The sequence below is a fragment of the Corvus kubaryi genome, unplaced genomic scaffold (assembly GCF_017639235.1).
Source record: "Corvus kubaryi isolate FWS band 111438036 unplaced genomic scaffold, C.kubaryi_AGA036_p1.0 37308, whole genome shotgun sequence".
NCBI classification, from domain to species: domain Eukaryota; kingdom Metazoa; phylum Chordata; class Aves; order Passeriformes; family Corvidae; genus Corvus; species Corvus kubaryi.
In genome coordinates this window covers 21,790,985-21,808,847 of record NW_024581096.1, presented here as the reverse complement: position 1 = coordinate 21,808,847, position 17,863 = coordinate 21,790,985, and the positions used below count along the sequence as shown (strand labels likewise).

The 17,863-nt window shown below is 39.8% G+C and overlaps 1 protein-coding gene across 6 annotated transcripts in view; it reads left to right on the top strand.

The window, feature by feature from the left end:
• The window catches only part of SMAD2 (SMAD family member 2), a 50,421-nt gene that overhangs the window by 15,139 nt on the left and 17,419 nt on the right, over window positions 1-17,863 (top strand). The window contains exon 1 of one of the 6 annotated variants that reach the window (XM_042028836.1): window positions 3,651-3,836. The exons of the other annotated variants lie outside the window; for them this stretch is intronic. Within the exon in view, the coding sequence (XP_041884770.1) occupies window positions 3,799-3,836 (38 nt within the window). The 5' untranslated portion in view covers window positions 3,651-3,798. Of the gene's footprint in view, window positions 1-3,650; window positions 3,837-17,863 lie in introns of those variants that run through there. 6 annotated transcript variants of the gene reach the window in all.

Below are 17,863 nucleotides of genomic sequence, written 5' to 3'. Positions count from 1 at the left end.
AGCAATCTGACAGATTTTTGGCTGAAGTAAAGTTTTAAAACCCCAATTTTCTGAAATAGCAGCTTAGAGATGTTCTTCTGGGGTGCTGGTTCCATGCAGGTGCTTCAGAGTCTCAGGTGAAACGCAGCAGTCGCTTCCAGAGCAGAGCGAGGGCTAATACTCCTGTCAAGCTCTTGCTTTTCAGCCTGCTTTGCCATTAGAGTTTTAGTATTATCTGGTCTTACATGTGCTCTCTTTCTGTCATTTTTAACATGAGGAGAGCATCTCTGTGTTGTGGCTTTTAGAAGCTTATTTTTGCTTGCTTTTCTGCAGCTTCCCAATTTTGACTTCTAGAATGAGAGTAACAATATAGATGATTTATGGAATTCACAGTCCACAGTTAGATTTCTAGAGCACCTGCATTCTACTTCCAATATGAGTTGAATTTTGGTTTTTTGTACCATTCAGAATCAAAGAAAAAACCCTGCAATGGGTTCCATGGTTTTGGGAATGTGGAAGATTGTGAGGGAGTGTTGGGAATGTGAAGCGGACAGCTACAAATGAAGTGATTGGTTGGAATTACTGATCAGCTTCATTGACTTTGGTGTTTCTGTGAGTTTTTTAGGATGAAGTAGTAATATCTCAAGTGTTTTAAAGCCATACTTGTATGGCATTTACTTCATCTGGTAGTGAAGGCTGGTAATCTTTTTAACTGCTGCCATGGAATTGATCACACCCTGGTTCTGTTAGGGAAATAAGGTGTTGTTATTTAAGCATTGCATTCAGAATACCTTCTGATACTCTTTTCTAAAGAATATAAAATAGAGTAGCATATCTTGATTGCATCTGAAGGCTGTAATGTTTTTAGGTTTGGTTGTTGTTTGGTTAGGGTTTTTTTTTGTCAAGTAAATATCCATGTGACTTCTGAGCCTGAAAGACTGCTCTTCGTGCTGAAGTGAACAATGCTATTGACAATTGACTTCTTCTCTTAGACTTGCTTAAAGTATCAGGGAAATAAATCCAGTATATCTTAATTTTTTCCTGTATTTCTGATGTATTCTACAATGGCTCAGTACTTAAAACTGCAGAATCTGATGAGAATTTATCGAACACATGAAAATGAGGCCATTTGACATGATCAAAATCCTTTAAAAAAACCTGTGTTTCTCTATTATATAAATGTTATTCCTTTGATTGCCTGCCCTGCAGCCCTTTCCTCATTCCCTACAGTGAGTTAGCACTGTGGGTAAGACAGGGAGCCTAGGCATGGTTTATGGCATTTGTTAGAATTGTTTTCTGAAGGTTGGCTCTCTCTGTTAGTTACTCTGAGCCTCCATATGTGGAACTTACAGGTGTTGATATCAGTCTCTACACAAGAGTGTACACTGGGCAAAGAAATGCCCTTTTCAAAGATGGGACAACTGGCATGTAAATGCTGTTTGAAAACAAACAAATCTTTTAAAATTATAGCTTTTTGATGCCTTTTTCTTCACATAAATGAGTAAAAAGTAAATTTGGGTATAAAGAGCACAGTTCTTATTGGAAAAAAACCTCCTCTTCTACCAGTTAGCATGTTTTCTTGGATTTCTTGGGAATATTTGGCAGGAAAGTGATGCATGCAGTAACCTAGTTTTAGGAATGCTTTTGATCACCAGTAGAGCAGAGCTGTCAAGCTGATGTGGCTTCTAGAATAGATTGTTTTCAGGCTTTAATATCTTTTCCCAAAATAGATTACTTCAGAGGACAGCAGTACAGGTACTCCTTTGTTCATTCTCGGGTTAAAGCCATAGTACATGGGTGATTTCAGCAATCAAACTGGAGAGTAGGGAGAGTTTCACTGGGAACTGTTCTAGGAGAGTTCCCAACATCTGCTAAGCTATGAGTGAGTTAGTGAAGAGGACAGCAGTAGGCAGTTGGGTTGGCATAGTAGATCCTAAAATAACATTGCAGTCCAGAGAGAGGTGAAGCCTGTTTTCCCAGAAACAAAACTTGGCACTGTCCGATAGTTTGTAGCAGAGCTGGGGTAATCCAGTATTCAAGCTGGGGATGGACACTTACTCTTAATCATAGTTTAATATATTAAAAATGTTCTCAAACCGTGTGTTTCTCAGTCTGGATGCATTCAGTTAGATGAAAATTAGTTCTCTAAATGTATCAAAACTATAGTTGAACATCTTAAGCTTTCAAAAATACGTATAGATATTTAAGACAATGCATCAGAGTTCACTGAAGTATCCTTTTCATTGCTGAGATTACAGGAGTAACATGCTTGTAAATTGTTTGTTGATAAACTGACTCCCTTTTCTCATGACTCCCTCATCTCATGAGAATGAGGCAGACCCCCCTCTGCTTTTCTCTTGTTGGAAATTCAATAAAAACAATTCTCCAGAACAAAGCCAAAGAAATCTTCTCTGGAAGTATGGCAGGAAACAGCTGAGATTTTGTGGAGGGTTAGCCAAGATTAGCTTCATAATCTTGTGCTCCTCCTTGTGATACCTGGTGGTGTGAATACTTCAGATGTGTTCATTGGAAAGGTGTTGCAGGAGGATCAAACTGCCCCTACTCTGCAGTCCCATAATTAGGGTGGCACTTCAATATTGTTCTCTGTAAAAGACTAAAGGATGTGCTTATAGACAACAGGATACTGGCCGTAATTATGTAAAATGACATGTTCAATCTGTAGGCTGCAAAACACCTTTAGATGCTGCATGGACCTACAGTGGGAAATAAAAATTCACAGGAGGTTTGACTTCAAGTCTCCCTGAATCTTAATGTCTAAACTTGAGTTTAGCAATTAATATGGCAATGTTGGTAATGTTACCGTGTTGAACCATGTTACTCCTTCTTTTATTAACCCTTTCAATATAATTTCCACATTTTTGCCTAAAAGCTAATTTTCTAAGTTTTCTCCTATTTGATTCATGATGTTGGTATATTTCATGTGTAGAGAAGGACGCAGGATTAATATGAGCACAAGGTAATGCTTTTTTCCCTCTAATAGCTTAGTTTTCTTCTACTGCCACTTCCTACTGGAATAGTCTCTCTCCAGGGATGCCTTAGAACCCCTTCAGGTACCTTAAATGGGCTCCAAGAGAGGGACTTTGGACAAGGGCCTGGAGTGACAGGGCAAGGGGGAATAGCTTCCCAGCGCCAGAGGGCAGGGTTAGATGGGGTATTGGGAAGGAATTCCTATCTGTGATGGTGGGGAGGCCCTGGCACAGGGTGCCCAGAGCAGCTGTGGCTGCTCCTGGATCCCTGGAAGTGCCCAAGGCCAGGTTGGAAGGGGCTTGGAGCAACCTGGGATAGTGGAAGGTGTCCCTGCCCATGGCAGGGGGTGTTAAGACTAGCAATTGTGTTCAAGTGTAATTGAGTGAGGTTTAATTACAAATACTAAAACGTAACTGTTAACTTGTTTTGTGGCACAGCTGTGGCTAGTGGTGAGGACTGAATTGCTATAGCTGAGGTTAAGCTTTAGTGTAGACATAGCTCAGGTTACAGCATCTTACAATGATGTCATCCTGAAAAAGGAAGTCTTAGAGTATTAAATAAAGATACTTAGGGCTGCCAGTTTTAAGCTCGTGTGAGTCAGGAAGCCATGTGACTTAGCCACATAATTTAGAGTTGGTGTGCCAGGCAGAGAGTATTGGCATGTCATTTGAGCTAGGTCAATGTGTAAAAATATAAATGTGTGAGATACTTAGCCAGTAGCAAAATGCTGTATAGTTCAAAAGCACTTGTCTCTTGAGTCAGGAGGAAAAAATGTTGAATTTTGAGGATGATATTGTATACTAACTGAAACACTGGATAAAGGATTGGGGAATGTGGATTCTGGCCTTGGCTCTGCTGCTTTTTCCCAGGTAACCTAAGCTTTTAATTTGCTGTCATTTTTCTGTCTATAAATGGAGATTTTTTTTTTTTTTTTTTTTTTTTTTAAGGATTGTAATAAGGCCACCTTCACTTCACTGGTATAAGGCATATTAATTGTTTAGGGAGTAACCATAAAGTATGTTTTGCTGTTGGAATATCAGTGATGTGAAAGCAAATTTGGGGGTGAAAATGTGAGCGGTTAGAACTTGTGAAAATTTTTGTTCAAGTTAGTGTTGTACTTCATTAGGATTGCCTTAACGGTAAGAAGCGGGAAGAGTCTGAAACAAAAATAGGTGTTAAAGCTTGCTTGATTTTTTTTTTTTTTTTTAAATATGCGATTAATTATCAGGTTAACAACTGATACTGGGGCTACTTGTGTTACTTCAGCAACTTACCTGCACAGTAGGTTCTGGTAGAAAGCTCTGACTAGGAAGAGTAATACCTGCATCTTGACAGTCAGGTCGTGCTGTCATTAAGACGATGTATTAGTCACTCCAAAAAAATACGTTGACTGTGCTTTATTGTCAATACTGACCCCAAAATTATCTTGTAAATAGTTGTTATTTTTTCTCTCCAATAAAGGAATTAGTCTTTACCCAGCCCCAGTCAATGCTGAACTATTCCATAGCTTGCTGTGGTAACTTGTGCCTTTGTATCTGGCCAGCTATTCAGTTTGATGAAGATTCCTCTCCTCATTATATTCTTCTGTAGAAGTCAGCCATTTTAATTTTCTTGGTACTGTAACAAAACACCTCAGTGCTGTTTTTACTAGTGTGACTGTTTTATGACAACCTGCCCAATTTTACAGGAAAAACTTCCCAAATATGTAGCTCAGGCTATTAGCCTAGGAAGAATTTATAGGCTAAACAAGATACTGGAGTTCCTCTACTGCTGCAGCTTTGAACACAAATAGCTTGTTAATAGGCTCCCTACTGATTTAATCCTGCTTGTAATGTACACCTGCTAATTTAATAAAAGTAATTTCCCATGTCTTGTTTACTGCTTGGGGTTTGCTTTTTTTTTTTCCCACTGACTCAGTTGCACTGCTGATTGGTGGAAAGCTTCTAAAATTTACTGTATGAAGTGCCATAGTCTCATCATGAACAGCTTTCTTTGGCTTCTGTCACACTGCATTGTTTGAGGCCGACTGGCAGGATACAAGAGAACAATCGGGAGCTGTAGTAACTTCACATCTCGCTGCATATGCTTTAAAATTGGCAGAAGAACAATGAGGTTGGGGAAATCCCCTTGAACAAGCGCTGCACAGTAATCTGACTTCAGCGTTTGTGCAGGAAAGATCCTCCAAACTGTCACTTTCCATTACAAAATGTACAAGCCAGTTTTAGAACAAGAGTTGAAAATTTTCACTTAAAATCTCTGCTCATAATTGTAGGTAAACAGACCCCTTTTTTGGGTACTTCCTTTGTTCTTTTCTTGAGTACTGGATAGAGAAAAGCCCAGTGCAAATGAAGCATACTAAATTTGGCTTAAATGCCAGAATTTCAGAGTTACTGTTTAGTTAAATTAGTGAGTTACCTCCCAGAACTGGTCTTTAGTTTGCCTTAGTTTTGTGGAAGGCTTCAGGTTGAGTTCCTCTGATACTTGAAATAATTTCAACTCATGCTGTAGTTTTGAAGGTAACATGAAGAAAGGCTTATACCATCTGATGTGGAATCTTGCAGCTTTATGACACAAGTCATGTTTGAAATGGTTTTTGACTCAGGTGTTTGGCTGAAAAAGTCTTGTCTATTTAATAGATTATTCAAATGTTCATCTCATGGACTCCAACTACATTTTTCAGGAATGGCTTCTGAACCTTGCTGTGTTTGCATAAGCCTACAGCAGCACAGCGTCCAGTCACCCAAGCTCATTGATAATTCTTTACTCTCTTTATGTCATAAATATCCCCTTCTGCTACAGTGAGGGGAACTTGAATATAAATTCAACAGCCATACCAGGGAAAGGAATTCAAATGTGTCCCTACCCATAAATTCCACAAAACTAATAACAAAAATGCTTTTTCAGTTCTTCTGCATTTTAATTTTGAATGTCTAATGTTCTGTTTGTCCCATGTACCTGTCTTGCAGTCTGATGCCTTGTCTAAACAGAGTTAGTACCCAAAAATTAATGCTTCGCTGTCCACTGTTATGTCTCAATTAGATGAATGTGGGAGGAAAGCAGAAGGGCTCTACCTAGTGCAAGCTGTATTAATGGCAGTCATTTAAAAAATTCTGTAATTCTGTTCACTGATGGGAAGACACTTTTACTGGAGTTGAGTGCTGATGTGTTTTTTGATCCTCTGGGAACCCCTCATCGTTTTGGCCAACAACCACAGAGATTCCAAGAAGGATTTAAGCAGCTGTCCTTAGAGAAAAATCCATGTATTTGTTAAGTTCAATGTTAATGTTCTTTGAGCCTTTGAAAATCCCATCTTTTTGGCTGCCATAGGACAGAGAGAGAGAGAGAGCAGAGCAACTGGCACCTCAGCAGAGGGTAGGTGGTGGTAGATCAGGGCTGACTTCTGGTAGGTGGAGTGAGGAAAAGAAACTGTTGGATGTCCTGGGAAGGTGCTTTACCTGTTAAGCAATTGGATGTAAGGCAAGAGGACTTGTGGGCACAGTCTTCAGATGCATTTTGTGGGTGTGGATCATTAGCAAGGTGGTGAAGACTTCAGGACTTGGCCAAGGTGTTAACACATCCTTTCTGCCTAAGCTCTAGTCAGCAAAGCTCAGGAAGTAGCTTCGATTCTTATTCTAGAGGTGTCTCCTGCATATTCCAGTATTCTGGTTATAGTATCTGCTGTGGGGTCCCATCTTCTCTTCTGGGCCTGAGGAGAGTAGAGGCCTCTAGTTAGGCACCTTTGCTATTACTTTCTTGATTTTGCCTTATCAGAAGCATATAATGTAATATAATATCTAAGCAAAGATGCAAAGTGCATTTTAGAAATAAAATACTGCTTGCTTCTATCTGAACAATTCAACTCTTCAAGGCTTTTTATGGCTTCCTTGCTAGCTGTGAATTGTCTTTAATAAGGGCATTGTCAGTGTGGGTGATGTTATTTTCAGGCATAATTTTGTAGTTTTTTTGGCAAACAGTGATGTCACAAGTATCATTTGGTTCTCTGCCATAGGGGAAGCGTTCTCTAAGCGTTCATTTAAAATTCCTTATAGGAAACATTTATGCTTTAGCTATATAATAGTTGGTGTTTCTTAAAGTTTTCTTAAAGACAGTCTGTTGTTTGGGATGTAGATCAAGGTCAGTGTATTCTCTGCTTCACCAGCTGTCTTCCAGGTGTGCATGGCTTGGAATGCAGCAGGGATTGTGGTGGCCTCCTTGCATTGAGCACTTCATAACATATAACCTCTGTTTTTCTTCTTGGGTTTCTCAAGATGGGTGTGTAATTCATAGGGGTTGTCCAGAGGAAAGTTCAGTTTGAAATAATGTATTCAAAGATCCTGTAACTGTTGTTCTAGGAGTAATCTTTTTGCCAAGTTAACGTACTTTTTGAGGACTGTGGACAAGGGAAATATCTTGCAGAGCTAATCTCTCCCCCTCACTACCCCGAATACACAGTAGTTTGGGAAGGTTAATCAAAACATCTCATGTTTTCTCAGCTGTCCATCAGTTGCAAAACAGCCCATGCAAGTGGTAGCATCAGCCACTCGCCCTCTTGGAGGATGACGGACTACTCGAGAAAAATTACTTGACTTGGCCCTTGCTTGATAGCTGTACCTGTTAGCTTGTGGGGGAAGCTTTCACCACCCCTACTGTGACTAATAGTGGTTAGAGAACTTGAGATAAAGGTCATTTTTTAATGTCTGTTGAAAGTATGATCTTCTGTGAGATTTGCCTGCTGTTAACAAACCAATTTGTTGTGAATGTATCAGCCACTATTGTCTTGGATAGGTCTTCATGTACAGGTACTTTGTCCTTTGATATTTCTGAGTTTCAGGTCTGTAAAGAATTAGCTGTAAAGAAATAGCATTAACCTGTGAAAATGCTCTGAGTGTCATCTCAACCCGCTGCCTGATATTATCATAGAGTAGTTTAAGTTTCTAAAGATGAGAAACTGCAGCAGTTAGAAAACCTTTATTGAATATAACAGTGTAACGAAAGCAGTGTAGGAGTTCAAAGTTACCATTTCAAGAATGCCGTCTTAAAGCATAAACATCCCTGTCCTCAGAGCTTGTTGGATTCACACGGTAATAGGTTTTTCTTTATTGTTGTTGTTTTTGCTTTTTTCGTTGGGTTCCCTCCACCCCTTGGTTAGTCTTTAGGGAGTTGCCATTGTGAATGCTGTTGCACGCTTGTCATCTTCACTAGATACAGGGCATCTAGGAGTCATTAGTTTTGATGGCTGTTTTTGAATATGTGATTGGGGGCAGTTTTTCTGTGCTTAGGTTCTTCTTACCTCCGGTTAGACTGCTTCAGTGTTTGTGAGATGCTGAGCTGCTGAAAGCTGTGGTGTTTGGTGGAGAGTAGGGAACTGCAGGGCAAGTTTCCCAGCAAAGCTGTTAGCTCATGATTTCTGTGGGCTGCTTTTGGATGCTCCACATCCTTGGTCTTTGAGCATAAGACTTGTGGCCAAGTCCCTGCTGAGTCTTGAAGAAGGCTGAGCTGCATTGCATACCTTTTATTTCTGAGCCCTGACACCACCTCTGTGCTGCTTGACCTTGCCATTTAGAAGTTTTCAGGCTCTACTCCCCACCTGCCTTTGAACGCCGGGTAGAGACTCCTTGATCAGATCTGCGTTTGAACAGACCATATGGATAATGAAAAAAGAAAGAAATATTTTACTTCTGCTTGGTTTCCATGGTATCCTGGGAAAATTGCTCTTGAACTTTGAGGTGCTATCCTTCCAGGATCTCCTAGCATTGAGAGAAAAATAAAGGTAGCAGTGATTTTTGTCAGCTGCTTTATTCTGTCTAACAGCACTGGGCTAGCATGTCAGGATTTGGGAGAAGGGAGGATGATAAAGTGCTTTGAAGAGCCTTATATCTGTATTTTTCCTGTGTAGGCACTTTGTTGCATATGTGACCAGGAAGAAGTGTGCCTTTAGAAAAGGCAGCAGGAGCCTTGAGTGTTCATCAAGATCACTTGTTGGCCTGGCACTCAGCAGAGCTAGAGAAAACTAGCTACTGGCCCTGAAACAAACACTGGGCAGCTCACATGCTGGGCTCTAACAGTATCTTTTGTACATCATGTTCCACTTTTGTGTCCCCTGTGGACATCCTTGAAGTTTTAATCTGAAGTAAATGGGAGTCATTGAATGACTTTTTTCTTTTCCCACAGTGTTAGAGAGGTTAATTGCATCCTGTGCCTCCTGCTTTTCTGGCTATTTTGATGTGTTAATTTTTTTAGCATACATCCATTTATGAGGAAGGTTATTAAGTCATTTTCCTCAGTTCAGATGCTGCATTTTGTATTTGATGTAATGGTTTTGAATATACTTTATAAAATTCTATGTAAACTTTATTTGTCAAAGCATTCTGAAAGGTGAGAGGTTGTGTAATGGTTCCTGATTTATATTCCACTAAATATGCACATACATAAATGTTTTTTCTTGGCTGTAGTGTGTCCTGAATGTGTATGTGGGGTGGAGGGAGGCAGGGAAATAAGGTGCAGTTACAGTTTTCAGCAAGTAATCTCTGTCTTCTGCTTGAAGCATAAAGGTCTGCTTTTGGATTCTGGGGAGGAAGGCAAACAATTTTTTTTTTCTTTTTTTTAGTAACTATGTAAGGCCAGTTACTTAAATAAGTAAATCTGAGGGGTTAGAGACACTTGAGGAAGCATTCCTAGTTGTAGGAGCTCAGTGCCCAGCTCACACTTTTACTCTTGTTTTGTTGAATTTATACTGAGAGAGAAATCTGTACTTTCAGTTCTGCAAGAATATTCAGTCCAGGGCTTTTTAAGACGTTACTTAATATCCTTTTCGTAGACTTGCCAGGCTCTGTTTCTCCTTTGAAGAATGGGGGATTCTGGTGGCAAACTACCTATCCACCTATAGTTATGTGTAAATATGTGTAAATTTTCATTTACTCTGGTTGCTAATACTGCCCTTTAACAGAACTTTTCCGGGGGTCTGCTTTTCTACCCCAGGGTCTACCACAGAATGGTCTCAGTGGAAGAACCTTTGTCCAGCTTCTCTTAAAGGCGAGTGCCACCACAGAGCAGTGTAAATAATTTTCAGGAAGAATTCATACCTGTGGTTTTTATTTGACTTTTGTTAACTTACTAGCTCATCCCTCTAGCAGGTGATTGGAAGAGAAATCAGTATTTCATACTGAATTACATTTCATACTGAATCTTTACGTTTTCTGTTGCAAGATAATGAGATCAGGACCTCTGTAACTTGATGTCATTGACAAGCAGGAATGAACTGCTGTAGCTTTGAGTCATTCCATTTGATGAATGTGTATGCCTGGTTCTGTACACTTAGTGAGCAGATGACATTATGTCACTGTAAGATGGGATGCTGGAGATGCAAGTGAAAACATTGATCAGTTCTGCAGGGATGCAAAATGATTCGAAGGAGGAGTATGGTAGAGATCTCATTAAAGGAGCTTATCAATAATGTCCTTTTTGCAGGTTGTTTTAGTCTTTCCTAAGTGAGCATAGTGCAAGTAACCTTTCCCCTGTCACCCCCAGCATGGGGAAAAGAAACATAAGCAACATCCATTTCAGTAGTTGAGACACTTAGGTAGATCAAACTGCGTTTTAGAGCGTGTTTGTTCAGGCTATACAGCTAGCTGAGGTGCTGTTTGGAAAGACAGGTAATACAGTTAGCATTGCTCCTCTGGTTTGTTGGCATTTTAGGCTGTAATAGGGAAAAAGTGCTAATTGTTGGTGTATAGAAAGGACTATCAAATCCGAATATAAAAGCAGCTACACATATTTTCATTTGAAACCCAGAATTAAGGAAACCATGATCAGGCAGATTTGGTAGGAACTGTCTGTGCTGAATACAATACTGTATGTAAGCCAGTGAACTTTTTTAATTGCTGACTTAGTTTCATCTTTGTTACACCTAAGCCATTCAATTCAGTTTTTCCTATTACTGAAGACTTTGAGACCCTCTCTGAACTAGCTCCAAAGGCTTGATATATCTCCTTAGCTGTTCTTGAATCTCAGTTGCATCAGGAAGAAGATAACTGGTATGAGAGGGAGAATTCTGTTCTTCTGTACATCAATTCACTGGTCCTTTTCTCAAAGATAGCGTCAGTGGAGTGTAATGGGAGTGTATTCGCAGGAGTGCAGCTTCAGTGTAGCTACACCAGTGAGAAATTGGAGGCTAACTCAGTGTTGTGGTGTTCCTGCTTTGGTTTCCTGCTCAGTGTATTGTTCTGAAGTCTTGGATCGAAGATCTTACATAGCAAGATGGATTTATTTTTTTTAAAACAGTATACAAGATACAGATCTTGAGTTTGCATACTTCAACCTGTTTTCTCAGGTCAACTTTACAGAAGCAGCCATGAACAATGCTACAGCACTGGCATTTGCCCATTTATTAAGAGAAAATGGGATTCCATAAGTCTAGTGGCCATTTCTTACTGCTCTAACTCCAGTTTGGATGGCTTGATTTAGCTCCTGAAGCAAATTTTCTGCCTCTTTTCTGCCTCCTTGACAAAATAACAGTCAAAGTTGTAAGTGTAGTAAATGTTAGGCTGGTGTAAAGGTGCTTGCGTGCTTGTATAAGTAACTTCTCTAATTCAAGGGAAAACCTGATCATTTTTATGTTCTTGTTGTTGTGTTTTTTCTTGTTTAGTCTTTGAGTAAAAACAGAGTGAAAACCAGTGTCAGGCTCACTTCTATAGGGAAGACTTTGCATGAGAATTCTAGAATTGGAAAACTGACTTTGATTCTCATCTCACATTTTAAAAGAGATAAGTGGAGTACTGTCACAGATTGCTGAAATTATTTTTCATGTCAGCCACAGCTCCAGCACTACAAATGTCTCAGAAAATGTAAGGGCAGACAAATCAGATTCAGGGGAGAAAGGCTCATGATTAAGATGGAGAAGAAAGGCAAATGGAGAAGATTGCCTTCAACATGAACTTGGCAGACTTGTTAGTGGCTGCAGATTCTGAGAGATGTGAGAGATTCAGGAAGGATCTTAGAGACTCAGTGTAATACTTCACAAATAAGCAAATTAAATGTCCAAGACCATTTCTATAATGTTTTCTTTATAATGTGGGCTTTGACTACCACATGCTATTTGCATTTCAGGTTTTATTTGTCATATTTCTAGTGCTACCAGTTCAGGTGAAGAGGAGGCTGTCGACTGAATGCAGTGCCTTCTAGCTCCTTTAGAGCTGTTCCACCTTGCAAGACTTTGAAGAAAAATATATAACTGCAGTTATATATGAATTGTGGCAATATTTAACAACTTCTTTATAGAGTTTCTGGCACTTAATATGTGAATATCTTTGAAGTGGTTCTGCCTACTTTCATCTGATGTTTTACTTGTTGAAAGCACTTCATTTAGTACAAAAAGTACCTTGAGCACACAGCATTTCCAACACTGTAAATAGTGGTAGGATAGTTATTTGTTGATTCTGTTCCTCAGCAAAAATTGGTAATAATAATTGCTTGCAGCCCAAGCACAGTGTGTAATAGTTTTGGTGCACACAGGATACTGTTTAAAGCTCTGCTGGCTTCTGGTTTTTCAGCTATAGCCTCACATAAACAGCATCTCTGAAAAAATGAGTATTATTGACAAGACTGACCACCTTTATCCCTGGTTGTATCTCCTACTTTGCAAATGCACTTGGGGAAAGCACAGGGATGTCTTGGAGGATGTGCAGTGCCACGTGTAGATGCCAGCTTGTTGATGCTGTGGCCATGAATATCTGGACAGTACTTGCACATACTTGCTTGGATCTGCAAATGAGTACATCTGGCGTTTAACTGTGTTTAGAAACTGATCCTAATTAAGCAGCCTATGCTGAGTACCAAAAGGCTTTAACAGTTGGCATCTGGACATCAGTGAGGGGATTGTGGATTGGTCTGTGTATATACATCTCTAGCTACTGATGTTTCTAGTTTAGAGTTACTACTGCCGCAAGCCAAGATGCAAATGTCTTTCTGTATTCACTGAGATGAGGTTGTGCTGTCACAGGTCATCTTACCCTGTTCAGCCTTCTCCTGCAGTGTCCTTTGCCACCTAATCATATCAAATACAAGAACTTGGTTTTGGGCGGTGTGTTTCTGTTGATATGATGTCTGTGTGTATTTTTGTACTCAAGAAGATCACTACAGTGTGTTTCTTTAAACTATTTCATTCATGTAGGGCTTTTTTTTTTTTTGCTGTTGGTATGGATTTTGATAGGAATATTATTCCTCTGGTAGAGATACATTACATTAAAACAATTTTATTTCTTACTCATGAGTGTAGCACCAACTGTTTGTCCATGTTCATTTTTCGTGGGCAGATCAATAATTTATCTGTATTTGCACCAGGATTTGATAGTCCAGTTTTTGTAGTAGAGTTACAGTTAAATGTTATTTCACTAAGGTAGTGGAATAATGACTGGGAACATCATCCATGTAATGCAGATAAGGCAATACAAATACTTTCAGGTTATCTTTAATAGTTGGGGTTTTCCTGTGTCCACATTTTTCTTGTGTATGTCAGTTTTTTCTGTCTTACTGAATAAAGACAGTCAGTTTTGGCATTTTGTCTGAAAATTGTGAAGCATTGCTACAGCTCATTGCTGTGTAGGTAATTTCTTGCCCAGAGTACAGGTTTTTTGGAACTCAGATTTTCCTGTTAAAGGAAATGATGAAATGGAAGAAATGAAGGCGTACTGTGTACTGTTGCATGCTGATAGCCACATTAAAGATTCTTCTTGCCAGAATTGCACGGTATCATCTGAGATGCTGCTCCTTATAAGCAGATAAAAAGTCAAGTTGAAACACCAGCTCTTACAGCCCTTTCCTTTCAGGGAAAGACTCTGACAGAAGTAGCTTTGATTCCACCACGTATTACCTTGTCTGATCCTTTCTTCACCACATCAGTGCCCTGATCAGTCCCAAACCCCAGTTGTCCCAGGTTTAGTGTGTAGCAGCTTAACCAGATACCTGCTAGATTTGGACTTTTCCCTAAAAGTACCTGGGTCTCAAAGAGTAGTTCTTACTCCTTCCAGGTTTATTTTCAGCATTTCTCCTTTCTCTAGGAAATAGTTTTCTCTTGTTAGACCTCCAAATCATCTGGGACACTGAGCCAAATGGTGCTTTATATCCCTGAAGTCCCTTCTAATGAATTCACTCACTTGTGGGATCTGCAAAAGTAACAATTCACTGTTCAAGCAGGGCATGCTAGAGGCCACAGAACATGGGGATATGCTATTCTGAGCTAATGTTGAAAAGTGTTGAAAAGATAAAAAACTAGCTTTTGTATTGTTGACCAGATGTTGACATCTCTGTCAACAAATTGTTTTGAGAACAGCAGTGAAAATGCTCTTCGGAATGAAAGTGTCCACTCAGGAGAGAGGAAATACATTAGCTTTGAGCTTGTGTTTTGGAGTTTATTGTCTGCACAGGAAAGATTTAGGTACAGCTTGGACACAGAAGCCAAATTGTATTTTGAAAACAATGATGGCTTACCAGTGATAGTGTACAGTGAGTTCAAAACCAAACCCCCTTGTCTGGTAAAATACAAAGCCTGAAGTGTGCTTCCAGGCTTCAGCTGGAGTGCTTACTGAAGGTGAAATGGTGATATGTCTTGGCTGCCTCCCTCCTAATAAATTAGATGTGCCTGGGAACATTCCAGGCACCACGTCCAACTGGCTCAAAACTGCCTTGACCATACTCTTCAACCCTTTAGCTAGTAGAGGAGGGGAGCTGCATCTGAACTGCCCAGTGTGAGTGGGTCCTGATGGTGTGCGGCTCACAGACCTGGAATTGTGTGGGAGAACAGTAATTGGCATGGCCTAATGCTGGGGAATGTCCTAGCTGCTTTCTAGCCTACATGATCATGTTCCAGGGCCTGGAAATACTTCCAGACAAGGCTTGACTTAAGAGTACAGGTGTTAGTCCTTGATTCCCCTGAAATCTTTAGGGACTAAGGCATGGAAAGGACTGTTCACATTGGATGGGATTTTGGATGCTTCAGAAAGGTAGATTTAGGAGTGAGTGATCTCTGTTTATTTTGAGGCAGTAATTCTGCACTACTAAAAATCTGTACCTCTGTCCTACTTTCAGATGGTTTTAGTGGTGGTTAAAAAAACTTTCAGAATTCAGTCACCTTTCCAGTGCTACCTCTCAGGGATGAGTAGACATTGCCTCTGTCAGGCAATGGCTTGTGTATGAATGAAAGTACTGTGGCCTTTCATGGAAGTACTGTGTATGAAGTATGGCTTTTAGGGTTGTGAGGAATTTTATTTTGATCTGGTGCGCGTGTGTGTGAATATTAAGTGTCTTGATTTATTGCCTGGGTGACGTGGTGAGGGGATGTTCTTGCACCTTGTAGGCAATGGATCTTTTATGTCAGCGGGAAGTGGAGAAACCTCTTTATTTCTTTGGATATTTCTTTCAGCAAACAGTAAAAGCTTTGTTGAGCTGACTTGATTGATCATATAAAATGATTTCCTGCAGGCTCTTCTGTGTTTGATTGTGCATTATTGGAGTTTAAGTATAGTTCTAGTGTAGATGAGCCAGTAAAACACTGATACTAATCCCAGCTCTAAGCAGATACGCGTCCCAGAAGATAGCATGTCGTGTAAACCAATGACTATTGGAGCAGTTTTGCTGCTCTTACTGATCACTTTTCTGTGCCTCCTGGCCTGTCCTTCCTCCATGGTGTTTCGAGCTTCATTCCAAGCTGTGGCTCTGTCACACAGTCTGCTTCACGATACTGTTTGTCTTTCTGTAGGTTGTGGAATATGCTGTCAGCTTTGATAGTTTGAATATTTATAGAGAGAAGAGGTTAGCAATATAAAATACTGTTCCTGTTCGTTGTGTTTTGTCAATTTTACTTCTGCATGTGCTGTCTTAAAAGCCTTGTGAACCAAATGCATGGCCTGTCATGCTTACACCAGTGATGCACCCCACAGTTTTGGGAACATGTAATCTGTGTGACAGTGTCAGCTTTGGAGCACTGCTTTGTATGAAAGATCCATTGCTCAAAGGTAGCGAGCTGTCAGAGCTCACTATGTCAATTAATATGCAGCAGGCTTTGTGTCTGCTGATTGTTCTTCTAATTGCATGTACAGGATGATCTGTCTTACCAGCAGTAGTGATGCATATTTAAGGACACAGTACAGTGCAGAGATGCTCCCTGGTGTCCCACAGGCTGCCCGTGTGTCTTCAGGGCAACTACTTCAATCCTTGCAAAGCTTCTGGTGGCCCACTGTTCTTTCAACATCTTAGGAACGTGGAAAAGAGAGGCTACAGGCTCTGCTGATGCAGCTATGGGCAGGATCCCTCGTTGCCCACTCGTTCTGGAGAGCTGTGATGCTGCTTGTGTCCGACATGGATGCAACTTGTTCGGGATGGTTGGCTTTTGTGAAGAGTTGGCTTTTGTGAAGAGCTGGATCTATGCCAGAGAATGGGCCTTCATCTCTGGCTCTCTGCTGCTCTCTACTAAGCAAAGTCATCTAGTACAAGATTTTACTGTTTTACTTGTGTCTATAATCAGTAAAATATCAAAAGGCTGCATTTTATTTAACATATTTATTTGTGATAAATGCAGGCCATTGCCACCCACAATTACATTCTCACTTCTCCTTTGTAGTGCTCGTATAACTACAGTGAATAGAAGAGATCTGCCTGAAAAGTAACTCAAGACATGTATTTTCAGCCGTATTTGTTCGGTCAATAGTCAGTTTATTGATTTGGGTTACTTCTCATTGGCATGGACATTTCAGCCTCCCTGGGATGGCATTAGAAATGAGGTGTGTGGTAGAGGCAAGAATGGAGCAAGATGCATTCATTCCCTTCACCAGTAGCCAACACTTCGGTTTTATTAGAACTCACTGTGGAGTTGAGGTGGTTGTCAGCCCTGAAAGTGGTTTAAAGTCCAGTGCTGTGCTGTCTGCTCTTTTGTTTTGCAATGCTAATGAATTTTCCCTGTGTAATGAAGAGAAATAAAAACACCAACCTCACTTTTCTTTTCTGAAGCACTCAATCCAAACTTGAGTGTATTGGCTAAACTTGATAATTTAGATTTCAGTCATAGCACTTATATTTAAAATCAGAAGTTTGGTGATCTTGGGCTCTTCCTTTTGCAAATTTTTCAAGCCTGTTAATTTTAAAGGTAATGTAGCAGCCAGCCAAGCTTCAGGCTGCATAATTAGGAAGCAGAGATTCAAGTTTCTTGTGAATCAAATTCTCTTCATTTCTGAGATGTGAGGTTTAGTTGTATGTTACTTCTATAAAATAAACTGTTTTCAGTGGTCACTGAGCAAGTATGTTATAGAACTGAGCTTCATTTATGCCTCTGAAAGTCTGCTGCCTCTTTACAATCCTATGTTGTTTTCTTGCTTTGTTTAAATCTTCCTCTGCTTTAGTTTGTGTCTATGACTGACTATTCCTTTATCTTTGTTGTTGTGATCTTCTCCTTGAACCAGTTTGGTAAAGACACAGTTGTCTTTCCTTTTCTCCTGCTTGATTTAGCAATTAAAATTGTTACTCTGTAGTTGAATCTCAAAGTACTACACTGTAAAACTGTGTTAAACGTTCTATGTTTCATATACTGTGTGAAAGAATATTTAACTGTTTAATCAAGGAGAGTACAGAAAACAGTGAAGTATCACCTATAACGTGACTTCTTCAGTGTCTGAATTTTTTGTTTTTTGGAATAGCAACAAATTAGTGCGTGAATGGAAAATGAGATTAATGCTGAAGTGGTGGTACTTGAACTTTAGATTGTGATGTTCAGTTTTGGATACACATGGCCTTTGTTTCAAGTCTTAGGGCAGTTTATGTTTAGAAACAAACAAAAACAAAACAAAACAAAAAAAAAAAAGAAGAAAAAAACAACCCAGAAACTACCTTTTAAAATTGAATTTTATAAAGA